The 14106-nt window shown below is 38.6% G+C and overlaps 2 protein-coding genes across 6 annotated transcripts in view; both read right to left on the bottom strand.

The window, feature by feature from the left end:
- Positions 1–14106, bottom strand: part of LOC110466410 — a 45964-nt gene that overhangs the window by 9619 nt on the left and 22239 nt on the right. For 3 of the 5 annotated variants that reach the window (XM_021522866.1, XM_021522865.1, XM_021522867.1), the window contains 5 exons: positions 8497–9000; positions 5080–5219; positions 3057–4526; positions 2605–2705; positions 361–2258 (listed from right to left, as the gene is read on the bottom strand). In XM_021522866.1, the coding sequence (XP_021378541.1) occupies positions 361–2258; positions 2605–2705; positions 3057–4526; positions 5080–5219; positions 8497–9000 (4113 nt within the window). The remainder of the gene's footprint in view (positions 1–360; positions 2259–2604; positions 2706–3056; positions 4527–5079; positions 5220–8496; positions 9001–14106) is intronic. The other 2 variants (XM_021522868.1, XM_021522869.1) reach the window with 1 other exon arrangement.
- Positions 11913–14098, bottom strand: LOC110466415. The gene is made up of 2 exons (XM_021522884.1): positions 13867–14098; positions 11913–12685 (listed from the first exon to the last, which is right to left on the bottom strand). The coding sequence occupies exons 1-2, from the start codon at positions 13905–13907 to the stop codon at positions 12268–12270; spliced, it is 459 nt and encodes a 152-aa protein (XP_021378559.1). The 5' UTR covers positions 13908–14098; the 3' UTR covers positions 11913–12267.

The raw sequence follows: 14106 nt of genomic DNA, 5'->3' as shown, positions 1-14106 counted from the left end.
CTAGTAAAACCCATATTCGCCCAGTCTTAAATTTCGCGCTTCACTTGTCATAACTATATACATAAACTGTGTACTTACATTCATTATCATGATCAATTTACTCTTTAATATCATGGAGGGCAATAAAGACAAAATTTAAACTGTGGTGAAAATTTCCCTGTATACAGTATATATTTCAATCTTGCTTTTCAACCAATTAATGAAAAATTATCATTAAAATATGCAAGTTTGGTTGTTTTTTTATTTGATATGAAATTAAGCACTTATTCTGTATTAAAGGATATGATAAAAGCAACAGATCTTTCCATTGACTTGCTTTATACCTGTAAGGAAATATCAATTTAACAAATCATAGCTTACTCTCTGGGCTATCCTGAAGTTTGGCAATGCAGGTATCCTCTGGAGTTTCTGGAGTAAACATCCGAGACTTTGGCGGTGGGACGGCCTTAGACAAGTATCCATAATCAATGTCCGTCTTAAGCACAGGTGACCTCGGCTTTCTTTTGACCTCCTTCACAGTTGATCTATCTGGTGACATACTTATCTCAAATGATGTTGTCCTGCTTTTTTCAAGTGACTTTGACCTTGACCTTGACCTTAGAGGTGAAACTGAGATATGAGCTGATCTTTGCCTTGCTGGAGAGCGGGAACTTGACCTAGTGGGAGAGGTTGAGATATGTTTGCGTCTTCTCTCTGGTGACATGAGAGGTACAGGGATAACGCCTCGGTCATTGTGGGAGGGGACATAAGGACTCGTCTGCACAGCCTCTGATACCATTGTGACCCTCCCAGATTTCTTGCTGCGTTGCCGTGGCGGACTGACATGAATGGGAGATGGATACATTGTCGACACAGACTTGTGCTTTCGAGATGAGGGAGACCTCAACTTCCTTGGCTTTTCAAACTCTTCACCATATATATCATCATCCTCCATCTGTGCTAAAAACCTCTCTACGTTTTCTTTATTTCTGAGGCTGATTTTCGGTTCCTGGTAGATATCAGCAGTCTTCCCTTTCTTTCCTTTTTTCTTTCCTCTTTTCTCACTGCTGAAATGTTCTTCTCTCTGCTTGGCTGAGAATGGACGATGAAAAATACTGTCTTCGTTTTGTGATTCTGAATCAGCCTGCATACCTGTAGTTTGTGTGGGGGCCCTATTCTGTTTTAAGATTCTCCCTTGTGCTAGGACCCTGCCCTTTTCCTGAAATGAAACTTGTCTACTTCTGTTTGGCAGTTGGCGGTGTACATCTATGCTGCTGTCTTTAGATGAAGTTGTATCCACAGCAGCAATATTGGAATCTGCCTGCGAGGTTAATGTGGAGTCTGTATCTAAAAGAGTGGATGAATCTGTCATTGATACAGAGGTTGTTAATGACACCAAGTCAAGTTCTACCCCAATGGCCTTGTCTGAAAGTTTACCCTTCTGTTTAGCACTGAGTAACATTTCTAATTTCTTGAGCTTGTCCATCCTTCGCATCTCTTTCTTTCTCTCTTTGTCGATCTTATCCCTCTGGTGGCGAACCTTGTCATGAAGCTTTACCATAAGTGGATCAATGACGTGTCGCCGCCGGTTACGCTTGGCCTTTAACATCAGCTCCGAGTCATTCAATGCACTTGGTGATATGGTTTCCAAGGTTGTGTCCTCTGGTATAGAATAAAGAGTATCTGCACTGTCTCCCAGCTTCTGGACTCCAGCTGGATTTGCTTCTTTGTTTTTATTTTTATTTTCCTTGTTTTTCTTTTCTTTTTCTGCTCGTTTCTTCTTTTCCTGATGGGCCAGGATTTCAGCATAACTCCCATTGCTTTCGTCATCCCCACTTAACCTTTTCCTATACTCTGCCTCTCGTCTAAGTCTATCAGCCTCTTTTCGCTGCCTTGATGATTTTTCCTGTTTCTGAGATGTTTCCCCTTTATCTCCTTCCTCGTTCATTGTGGTAATCTCTTTCATCAGCCGATTCTCTTTGGCCCGTTCGTATGTAACATCGTCCACGTACTTCTGGACAACATGCTTGGTGGGGTTCTCTATCAGACTGGTAAGTGTATCCATCCGAGGTGTGTTCATACTGCTCTCGCTGGCATTGCTGCGATCTACGTCCTTGAACCTCTGCCACATGTCGTTGATGTTTGGGTGAACAGAACCACGGTACTCCTTCTCTAGACTCTCACGGAGGATGACAACACGCTTGCTAGGGGGCCTCTTGTCAAACTCTTCATCATAATCACTTTCGTCATCCACAAGGGGGACAAATTTGTGTTGAGACCTACAAATGAAAAGGAGACTTTTATTTCAGTTATGTATAATACTACAACAGCGGACAAATTTTGGCAAATATATCTATAACAACCCATACCTCATTTATCTACTAACTACTCTCAACCTGTGAGGTCTCAACAACCTTGTTACCAATTCTGACACCTTAACAAACATATTAGTGACCCCTGACCTCTGAATAACCTTGAAACCAATAACTGACCCATAAACAACCCTATTACCATTAACTGACCCCTGACCTCTAAACAACCCTGCAACCAATGACAGGCTTCTGAACCCTTAATAACCCTGTTATTATTAAATGACCTCTGACCTTCAAACAATCATTAACTGACCTTGCTTTCATCTCCAGGTCTCTGATCAGTTTGTCACGCTTCTCCTTCAGTAGTTTCTCTTTCTCTTCATTTATAGCATCCTCAAAGTCAGAGTCAGGGAGCTGTGGCAGGGAAAAAAACAATGTAAAACAGTGCACTAGAGGAAGTCTTAAAATTAAAGAATTCCATCATTTTGTAAAATGTATACAAATATTTTACCTTGATACTTTCATCTTTTATCAATAAATGCATCATTAAGTCTTTCTTTCAACAACTAGATTCAGTCTAACTATATATACAAAGCACTTCAGTTTCTGTGTAACCTTCTCCCATTTCAAGATCACACAAATACTTCATACAGAGACAACAGCAATCTATACACAGGAACAGTTTTAGGACAACACTTTGGGCAACTTTCCCGTTATAAGACTTTGATCATTAATCCTTGACTTATATAAGTAGCTGGTAATCACCTGCTCTAGCTCCTTGAACTGCCCATCTCCCTCTAGGTCCATGTATGGAGCCCCTCGTGAGTTGCCACGGTCTGAATTCCTACCCCTCACCGGTGAGAAGTCCCGTCCTGGCTCCAGGGGTCGGGCTATTATCTCCGCCCCTGGTTGCAGTGGTATCTGCACACCTGGCTCAAGTGGGTAGTCAGCACTTGGACTGTAGCCTGCGTCCAATGGCTGTCCGGTTTTGTCACAATAAGTGGCTGTAACGTCAACCCTGCCATTAATCTGAGGCTGGTCCTTCTTTGGATTTGCCCAGGATGGGCTCATGAGGCGCTGGCGCTCAGCTTGTGTGACATATTCTATTGGTGGATTATTTCCTCTTGTCCTGTAACTGTCCTTAGGAACCTCATCACCTCCATCACCTGTAGTTAATCGTCCAGTCTCCCTCAAATTTTGGTAGATCTCCCTATCTGACACAGAGCGATATGCATCCTGTCCCGCTGACCGACCTTGGTAGATGTCCCTAGCCTCAAGTTCCCTATGGGTCTCTCCTGGATCAAGTGATCTTGACCTCAACCTTGGATTGTAATCAATTTGTTTGTCCAAACGATCTATTTTTCCTTGATCTATCAAGTCTCGTCCTTTCTCCAAAGGTCGTTGTCTGAGCCTCTCTTCCGTGTACCTTGCCATGTGATCCAGAGCTTGCCCCTGCTTGGGGCTTCCCCTACCACCAGCAATGGCTGGGGAATCCATTGTTGTATGATGGGAAAAGATCGGGGAAGGTTGGCATGATAAGTCCATTAATCTAGTATTGTGAACAGGTGAAGAATTCCTGTGACTCTCTGGGCTGATGGAAATGAGATCCGTCTCTGACTTTGACCTTGACCTTGTGGCCCCAACAGGGTCCTGTAGGTAATAGTTTCGTCCCTCAGAGTGCCGGTCTAGTGGATAGACAGACAAGTCACTTTCAAGGCCTGGGTGAGGAGTGAAGATGTCACCAGGGTCAGACCTTGTAGTAACTGACAGTGGGTCGTCTTTATTCTCCATACCACTGACAATCCTTTCCTTTGATCGCACCTCTGCAGAGGTCAGTTCTGACCGCTCTGACCCGACGCTCCTGTACCTATGATTGTAGGTACCTGCATCACCTGTCATTCTGTCCCCAAGAACATCATCACCAGGCAACAGACGTTCATCCCTACGTTGACTTTCTGAGGCAAGTCTGGAGGGATTATAACTCCTCCGATATTCTTTGTCTTTTAAGGGTAGATCACTCCGTGAGCGCAAGTCTGCAGAAGCTGGTTTAGAGCTATTGCGTGGACCAAGCTCATCCTGGTCACTGTCCTGTCTCCCAGGACGACCTGAAAGAAGGTCAAGGCCACTGTCTGGATGCCGTTCTGTTGATGCAGTGTTCTCTCCTCCCCTTGAGCTGCCAGAATGCATGGAGCGCCTGTCTAGGCCACTGTCTGTCCCAGACTTTTCCCGGTCGTCCTGTCAACACACAATGAACCATCAAACATGTCAGAGTGTCATTAACTCTGCTAACATAATCTTACTAATTAGGTTGGAATACCCGTGAAAACTAATATTTTATAGTCAGTTTGACATAAGCATACTTGTACATGTATATTCCGTCTTTGCGTATTGCAGAGTTATCTTCTCTTGAGAGCAGGTATTGATTGTTACATCATTGGTTCGTGTGAAAAAATTACGTCGTTTTCTCAAAAATTGAAGACGTTACTCTCACGAACAAATGACGAAACAATCAATACCTGCTCTCAAGAGAAGATAACTCTGCAATACGCAAAGACGGAATACGTCCTGCAGTTGATGTGTCGTCACACTATTCCTTGTACATGCAAAATAACATCTTGCACTGCTGATTACGACTTTGTTTGGTTGTCATAATCAGATGTTTCGTGACAATGTCAGGATTGACAAATTTGTTTGTAACTGTAACGTTCTTGGGGTACATGTTCAAATGAAACAGGGAAAAAATAAAGATAATTTTCTTGACTTTCTACAATGCAAATTGATCACTTACAGCCATGGATTTTTCTTCAATTGTGGAGAGTCCCTCTGATGACGGTCGATGACTACTGTAAACTCCACCATTCTTTGGTCCGTCTGGCCTAGATCCCAGGTAGTGGGGAGGGAATGACGGTGCAGCTGCGTCATCAGAACCTACAACATGGACAAGATTAATACTTAGCCCATTGAGTAATAATACCAGCTGATCCATACACACTTTATACGGTATTTAACAGTACTACAAGTGATAAAGGCTAACTTTGTTCTGAACACAAACAGTAATTGAAAACTTCTTTTGCAAGCTTTCGAAAACATCCATTTCCTTTGTCAGGCAAAGAGTGTAAATGACCGCCCTCTCGACTCTAAACGGCTGAAAACGACTCATTAAGCCACATTGTGCCGAATCAGTCAAGTCAGCTGTCAAAAATCATAGAGACATTTCGCCAAATAGCACTCACATACTGCTTACTTCGAGTACTTCAAGTTCTTTTAAACACTGTAACCATTATAGCCCCATATCAATTTGAAGCGAATAAGCAAAACTTATTACAATTTCAATGAGATACCTATATTGTGATCATATACAACAAGTTCATTTAAGGTAAAGGTTACCATCAAGTAAAACTATCTTCTTACATTGTCACTATTTATTGTTATATATTTGACAAAAATTGTTTTTAAAAGCAAAAGTTATCAAGCATTTTACTCAATTATTGTTGTTTGGAATTTGAATTATTGTTTGAAAATTAAAATTAAAAAACAAAAACAGAAAAATTGCATCTTTTTGCGATTATAACTGATACACTGGTACCCTTTACCTCAAAGGAAATACACAAGTACATTGTATATATGTATACATTTAAGTTCTGCAATAAAACTTACGCATGTACTAGAGAATAGTTTATTCAATCTATCAAACAAATTAATTCATTAGGTTATACAAAAGCTGCTGAACAGACATTAAAAGTTAAAGATAGCAAACACTAAGAAGAATTCAAAGCCATCAAACTGATTACTGTTATATCTTACACTGTGTTAAACTGATTACTGTTATATCTTACACTGTGTTAAACTGATTACTGTTATATCTTACACTGTGTTAAACTGATTACTGTTATATCTTACACTGTGTTAAACTGATTACTGTTATATCTTACACTGTGTTAAACTGATTACTGTTATATCTTACACTGTGTTAAACTGATTACTGTTATATCTTACACTGTGTTAAACTGATTACTGTTATATCTTACACTGTGTTAAACTGAAAGTTTGGTAAATGTTTTCGCTGAAACAAAAAACAAAAAAACAAAAATGGTAGTATGCAAAGGATCATAAAAACAATCTAAAATGATTGTGATACCTTTCCATATGCTGGTTTTAGAAGCATGCATTCAGTACATATAATATACACAGGTCTTCTACGGTTAAACACTAGTATATACACAAACAGGGCCTACTCAGTTAAACACACACTAAAATACATGAACAGGGCCTTTTCTGAAGAATTAGTACAGCTGAGCCAATTAGATATTCATGAGCAGACATCTGTCAAGGAGGTTTCAGGACATTGTACACTATTGATATTGATCAGTTCTCAGCTCCACCATTCCTACTCGGTATAGCCATTCTGACATATGTAACAACAGATGGAATAAGTAAAGGTTATTGCATGGTTTTCGAGTAACAAGGGATTTATTACACCCGAGCGAAGCGAGGGTGTAATAAGTCCCGAGTGACGAGAAATCATGCAATAACTGGTTTACTGCATGCTTCCCAACTCGAACAAAACAGAAAAATTGAGTAAAAAATGTTCACCTGGACAATCTTTTTACCTACCCTATACTGCAGATAATTTACATGTACCTGCGTTAGTGAGTACTAATCAGAACCAGGTAAGTTTGTCTTTATTCTCAATAGCCCAGTCTGAGTGTATCCTTCATAATGGATACAAGTGTTTTTGGGTTACTATCCACCTCCAGTGTCAGGGAAGGTAAGGAGTGTCTGTTCAACAATTACAACAAAATAAGGGAAACAATGTTGAATTTCTGACTACATTTTCAGTTTAATTTTCAAGATGTGGCAAAGGTACAGGATATTGAAACCATTTTCATATATACAATGTAAGGGTTTATCAATCCCTAAGGAATTCCAGTTCTTTCAATGAATGGTATATTTGAATGAGCTATTTTGTATAAAGAAACAACTCCTAAAGAATATAAACTTTTCCAGGAAATGCTTATCCTCTCACGTGATAAGGAAATCAATAACGCTGCCAACTCAGTAACTCATTGTTTGTTTTTCAATCATGAAATTACCATTTTTAACTTATTTATTTTCTTCTTATTTTAAATGTGTCAACTAAGTTTATCTTTACCACTGTATTGACTTCATCGTTACTCACTGATTGATTATCTCCCCTTTCTTGCAGCATTTGTGACCACAGTCCACTGGGCACACACCCTTTCATGGTCATGTAATCATGATTGGCCATGAAAGGGAATTATGTGTGCAGTGGACTGTGGTAGCAAGTAATTTATTGCCCACAGTTTTCCATTGTGACAGGTGGGAAGCATGCAGTAAATTGAACTCACACACACACACATAAATATACCTGGTAAATATACAGTATATTAAATAAACCTCAAGCAAAAGTAATAAGTCAAAATCTGATATGTCTGAATTTAACTATGTTGATAAATATACACTGTACAGAAAGTATTATGTATTACTGAAATTATACTGAAAAACAGAGTGTGCAACAATTGGGATTTTTTGTGTGTACAATATTGAATACAAAAGGTTTTTTTGTGAAATTATACATGAAAACATCTTTTGATAACCATTATAAAGCCAAGGATTTCAACTACAACTAGAGATTCTTTATACAAAATGTCTCCCCTTTAACGGTTTAAAAGTTACAGCCCAGACAAGGTGTTCCTGAAAAATGTGCACATATTTGACCTTTGACATTTGGGTAAATGTCACAATGCCCTAATGACAGTGCACTGCATATCATCTATGGGTGTTGCAGGTATACTTCAAGTTTCATCAAGATATCTTTTACAGTTTAAAAGTTACGGCCTGGACAAGATCATATTAGAAGAACCAGAATTAGAAGAAACAGTACTATAGTAATATAATATGTCTCCTTTCATTCGAAGGGGAGACATAATAAATCACAAAAATAATAGTTGCTCTAGTGCTGGTGGATACAAGCCTAGGATTGATGATGAAACAAAATTTAACTTGTCCATACTTTAATCTTGTTTTAAGAATAAAATACTCTAATTGTGCATCAAATTTGTTAAAATTTGTTATGTCACAAATTCTATGAAGCGAAAAAACATACAACATTATTACCATCACATGTATAGCATTACAGGTACTGTTAAGACGCACTTGATAATTACAACCAACAAACGGATACCTCGATAGTCCCTCGATGAGAAATGATGTCGCCCACTAGCATAGTCACCATGGTAACCATTGTCATGTTTCTTGTAATCACCATGACGACCTAGACCATTCTGGTGCTCTCTTCGGAAATCTCTCATATAATCAGAAGTATAATTCATTCTGTCATAATCTCTCTGATATTCCTTTCTGTCCGAGAGATAAACAGGGGATTTAACACCGCGAGAGGAGCTCTCTGGGTGAACATCACTGATGATATCCCGTTTGCCATAATCACGTTTCTCATAATCATATTTGTGTTTTTCGCCATCATGTTTGCCATAATCAGTGAAAGTTCCAGAGTGATAATCAGATTTTGGAGTATGTTCAGAGTGATAATCAGATTTTGGAGTATAATCATTATATTTGCTTCGATAATCTGTGTGATTGCTCATATAAGTATCAACAGGAGTGGTCTGGTCGTCATGGAGATATTTGAAAGTGTCATCACTATGATCCCAGTTTCTGTACATGTCGCCTGTGGTACAACAAAAAACATACTGCTGTACCAGCTATCAATCAACCCTTACAAATGGCTAGTCTCTACACTCCTTACAACTGGCTAGTCTCGACACTCCTTACAACTGGCTAGTCTCTACACTCCTTACAACTGGCTAGTCTCTACCCTCCTTACAACTGGCTAGTCTCTACACTCCTTACAACAGGCTAGTCTCTACACTCCTTACAACTGGCTAGTCTAGACACTCCTTACAACTGGCTAGTCTCTACCCTCCTTACAACTGGCTAGTCTCTACACTCCTTACAACAGGCTAGTCTCTACACTCCTTACAACTGGCTAGTCTCGACACTCCTGACAACTGGCTAGTCTCGACACTCCTTACACCTGGCTAGTCTCTACACTCCTTACAACTGACTAGTCTCTACACTCCTTACAACTGGCTAGTCTTTACACTCCTTACAACTGGCTAGTCTCGCCACTCCTTACAACTGGCTAGTCTCGACACCCCTTACAACTGGCTAGTCTCTACACTCCTTACAGCTGGCTAGTCTCTACACCCCTTACAACTGGCTAGTCTCTACACTCCTTGCAACTGGCTAGTCTCGACACTCCTTACAACAGGCTAGTCTCGACACTCCTTACAACTGGCTAGTCTTTACACTCCTTACAACTGGCTAGTCTCGCCACTCCTTACAACTGGCTAGTCTCGACACCCCTTACAACTGGCTAGTCTCTACACTCCTTACAACTGACTAGTCTCTACACTCCTTACAACTGGCTAGTCTAGACACTCCTTACAACTGGCTAGTCTCTACAATCCTTACAACTGGCTAGTCTCTACACTCCTTACAGCTGGCTAGTCTCTACGCTCCTTACAACTGGCTAGTCTCGACACTCCTTACACCTGGCTAGTCTCGACACTCCTTACAACTGGCTAGTCTCGACACTCCTTACAGCTGGCTAGTCTCGACACTCCTTACAACTGGCTAGGCTCTACACTCCTTACAACTGGCTAGTCTCTACAATCCTTACAACTGGCTAGTCTCTACACTCCTTACGACTGGCTAGTCTCTACACTCCTTACAACTGACTAGTCTCTACACTCCTTACAACTGGCTAGTCTAGACACTCCTTACAACTGGCTAGTCTCTACAATCCTTACAACTGGCTAGTCTCTACACTCCTTACAACAGGCTAGTCTCTACACTCCTTACAACTGGCTAGTCTTTACACTCATTACAACTGGCTAGTCTCGACACTCCTTACCACTGGCTAGTCTCGACACTCCTTACAACAGGCTAGTCTCGACACTCCTTACAACTGGCTAGGCTCTACACTCCTTACAACTGGCTAGTCTCTACAATCCTTACAACTGGCTAGTCTCTACACTCCTTACGACTGGCTAGTCTCGACACTCCTTACAACTGGCTAGTCTCGACACTCCAATAGCTGAAACCCAGGACATGTATCTTCTTCTGTCCTTACCTGGCAGTGAGTGCAAATCCATTAACTAAATTCAAATTGACATGGAAGAAAGGCGAAGTTCTCAACAATGAAATGACAGTAATACATGGTCAAAATGTAGGCCAAACATGCTAATTGCAGGGTTTTTAACAATGAAAACTTTCCAAATTCATCAAAATCAGTAGTACGGTATTTAAACAATTAAAAATGGCATTTTAATATACTAACTACATCTTTTTAAGGAACATTTCAACATTCAAAGTTTAAAATTGGTGGTTTTTGAACATTTTCAATGTTCAAATGTAGGAGATTCCAAATATGCTACGATCTGCAGAGGTCATGGAGGTCATTTGTAGGTTAACCTGTACTAATGTAGGTGACTGGGCAGGTATGGCAAGGTGAATTGAAATGTATCATCCCAAACTTGTTTAAAGAGATATACATTTTTGTTTAATGAAAACTGTCAATCCCCTGCGAGAGGGTATTCATGAAATCATGAATGGTCATGAACAATTCATGAACATTCATGAATACAGACAGTTTGAAATTCATGAATACTTATTCATGAATATTCATCAACCTGCTTTCATGCATTCTTCATGAACTTTTATGAATAATTAATAAATTCATAAAAATGCATGAATCTGCATGAAGTTTGTGATTATGAATTATTCATGGACTTTTATGCACAGCAAAAATTCATTAAAATTCATCAGAATTCATGAAAGGCATATCCTTGAGAAATCATGAACTTTGATGAATTTAAATGAATAATGCAAATTCATTAAAATTCATCAAAATTTCTTAAAGATTGACTGAGCAGAAATCATGAACTTTGATGAATATTTCAAATACACAAAATTCACTATTATTCATGAAATTATGAATGATGAGAAAACTCAGTATCCTCAGAAACCATTTTTTTTCTTGTGGTTATTTCAACTCCATGTCCATTTTGCATGAATGTATATAATAATGTAAATATATATAATATATAAATATAATTGCCAATTTTGCAGGAAGTATACATAAATTATATTATGGAGTTCCATCTGTATTGATTTTATTGACTTTGGGAAGCACTGTAATTACTGGGAGCAGCGGTGGCTCAGTCAGTTGTTAAGGTCACAGACTACAAATCACATGCTTCTCACCTCCTTATGTATATATATATATATATACATATTGAAAATAACACTGGAATTTCAGTGAGATTCCACTGGAATGAAATATTTCAGTGGAATACCACTGGAATTCCAGAGAAGAAAACAAAAATCCTGTGGAATTCCAGTGAAGCAAAAAAATACAAGTAGAATTCCACTGGAAAAAAATCACTGGAATTATATTTCTACTGGAATATTAATTCCAATGGAACTATAACTCCTCTGACAATCCATGCAGAGGTGATGAGATCTGAAATACATTTTGCATGAAGTGGTATTAACTAGAAAAAATGGAACAATACATCAGTTTAACAATTTTTTAATAGATATATTACCCTTTACAAAGACAATTGTAGGCTAGCTATTAACGTACATGAGTTTATACAAAATATGACTATGTTAAGTCAGTTATGTTCAAGTGTTTAACACTTATGAATGTGAGATTTGGTGTTATTTGGACTAAGATGAACTTCTTTCCTAGTCTACTGCAATGAACTAATACAGTGTCTCCAGTCAACTAGTTCAAAAACATGAATGCAGAGTGATTTTTCAGCATGCTCCTTTAACACGGGCATGGTAATGGCATTTTTCAAATTCTGACTCAATATGTCCCAGACTTGCAAGGACATTCAGAGATATTGGCACAGCTGGTAAAAAGTCATCCTGGCAGTTCATTATTTTCATTATTGTTTTGTATATTGTCTTTGTCATTGTGTATTATTTTCTGCACCTGAAGATTTTGTGTAAACGCTGCTTTGCTCATTGATGGATGGGACACAAACCTATGAAACTGATAGCACAGCCATTCAAGTTTAGTCATAGTATCAGAATTAGGAATTTTGTTGACTGCTAATTCTGAGTTGAATACAGTGAAGTCATAAGAACTACACCAGTCACAATTCATTTCCTTTTGGTTCTCATCTTCGGAATCACTGTTGGCCTCTGAATCATCCTGTTCAGGATCTGTCATCTCCTGATCAGATTCTGAGTATATTGAACCCTGGTCTTCATGCCAATTGGCCATATCCTCTAGATCTTGGTTTAATTTATCATCAGAGCTTGTCTCTGAATCTGATCTGAAATATATAATTTGTATGATATACTGAACACGCCAATTACCAATTAATTATCATCTACCATATTTATCCTTCAATAAGCCCAGGGAGCAAGTGTAAAATATTGGGTGGTCTAATTGCAGACATATATATATTACACGCTACATGTATATATAGGGAAATGAATTAAAAAATAATGAAATTCATAATGATATTGGGGGGAGGGTGTTATTACCTGCAGGCATGGGCTTATTGCGGATGGAACTATTGTTTATTGAAGACCAAATTCAGAATTGTTTCCAGCTTGGTTTACAATGTTTAACATCCTTAGTAAATAGTCGGGTAGTTCAAGGATGTCAAGCCATTTCTAAATTTGAGACTAGTGTATTTTGAAGTTTGTTTAATGACATCAGTTAGTCACCGACAAAGCGGGACACCTGAACAGGAAAGATCATGAACCTTCACACTTTTATAAACTGAAAGCGAGATGAGATCTTTGAGATCAGGGAGTTCTATATGAGGTAATTGACAAGATAGCTAATTATCTCAGGGCCGCAATTAATATTTACTAAAGAAATTGTTGTCCAATGTTTACCAGTAAATACTGGCATGGCTGGTAAGTTGACAGTATATTTACTGGTAATTAACATTGGACATAAACATTTTCAGTCAACATTGCTCAGAATAATTCCAACTGCCAGTTGCAGTAAAAATAATAATCTAAACATTTTATTTAGATCATAGATCATGAACAGGATTTTTTTTTTATTTTTTCGTTATGTAAAGTACAAGTATTAGTTCACAATTGGTACAATATTATACAACATAATCCTCAAAAACGAAGAGATACTTGACTTCGATTATACCCAGGATTTTACCGTCGCCATGCGGTGAAAATAATCACAAGCATTTAAAATTCTGACAGTAAATTGAGATATTTATCATTTCAAGATAACAGTATTACTATCGATAGTAATTGACTTAATCGTCCATATTCCTTTATAAGATTTAACGTTAGGTCTGTCAATTTACTGTCAGAATTTCGAACGCCTGTGAAATATTCGGTGACTTAGTGGCACAAAACAGCGACACGCCTACACCTCTGGACTTTTTACAAAAACTTTTAATTGAAATAACTACGGAAACAACATGGCATTGCTCCTTAAGTTAATTTAATCAACGTATGATGGCCTTAGTCTTACCTAGTGTGCGAAAATCCAGGGGAAACTGGAGTTGTTGACATGCTGTCGGGCGAATGTTCAAACTCCAATTCCTATCCATTGTTTGCATCGCCGTCATTGAGATGAAGCCCGTATCTTTTTATATGTGTTTTAATCTTCCTTTCATCGATTGGTGTGCCTGTTTATCGACAGACAAAGTTACATGGTCTTTTTTCGCACCGAAGTCATTCCATGCCATATTTTTATAAATTGACTTCCGGT

The sequence above is a fragment of the Mizuhopecten yessoensis genome, unplaced genomic scaffold (genome assembly GCF_002113885.1).
Source record: "Mizuhopecten yessoensis strain PY_sf001 unplaced genomic scaffold, ASM211388v2 scaffold11133, whole genome shotgun sequence".
Lineage (NCBI taxonomy): Eukaryota > Metazoa > Mollusca > Bivalvia > Pectinida > Pectinidae > Mizuhopecten > Mizuhopecten yessoensis.
Note: the sequence above shows the minus strand (reverse complement) of the source record. Positions and strands in the feature narration are given on the sequence as shown.

Excerpts from the sequence above, each read along its gene's own strand:
- LOC110466415 (XM_021522884.1), bottom strand. The coding sequence starts at position 13,907 with ATGTCAACAACTCCAGTTTCCCCTGGATTTTCGCACACTAG. Across the intron at positions 12,686-13,866 it reads CCTGGATTTTCGCACACTAG|ATCAGATTCAGAGACAAGCT; the intron begins GTAAGACTAAGG and ends TATATATTTCAG.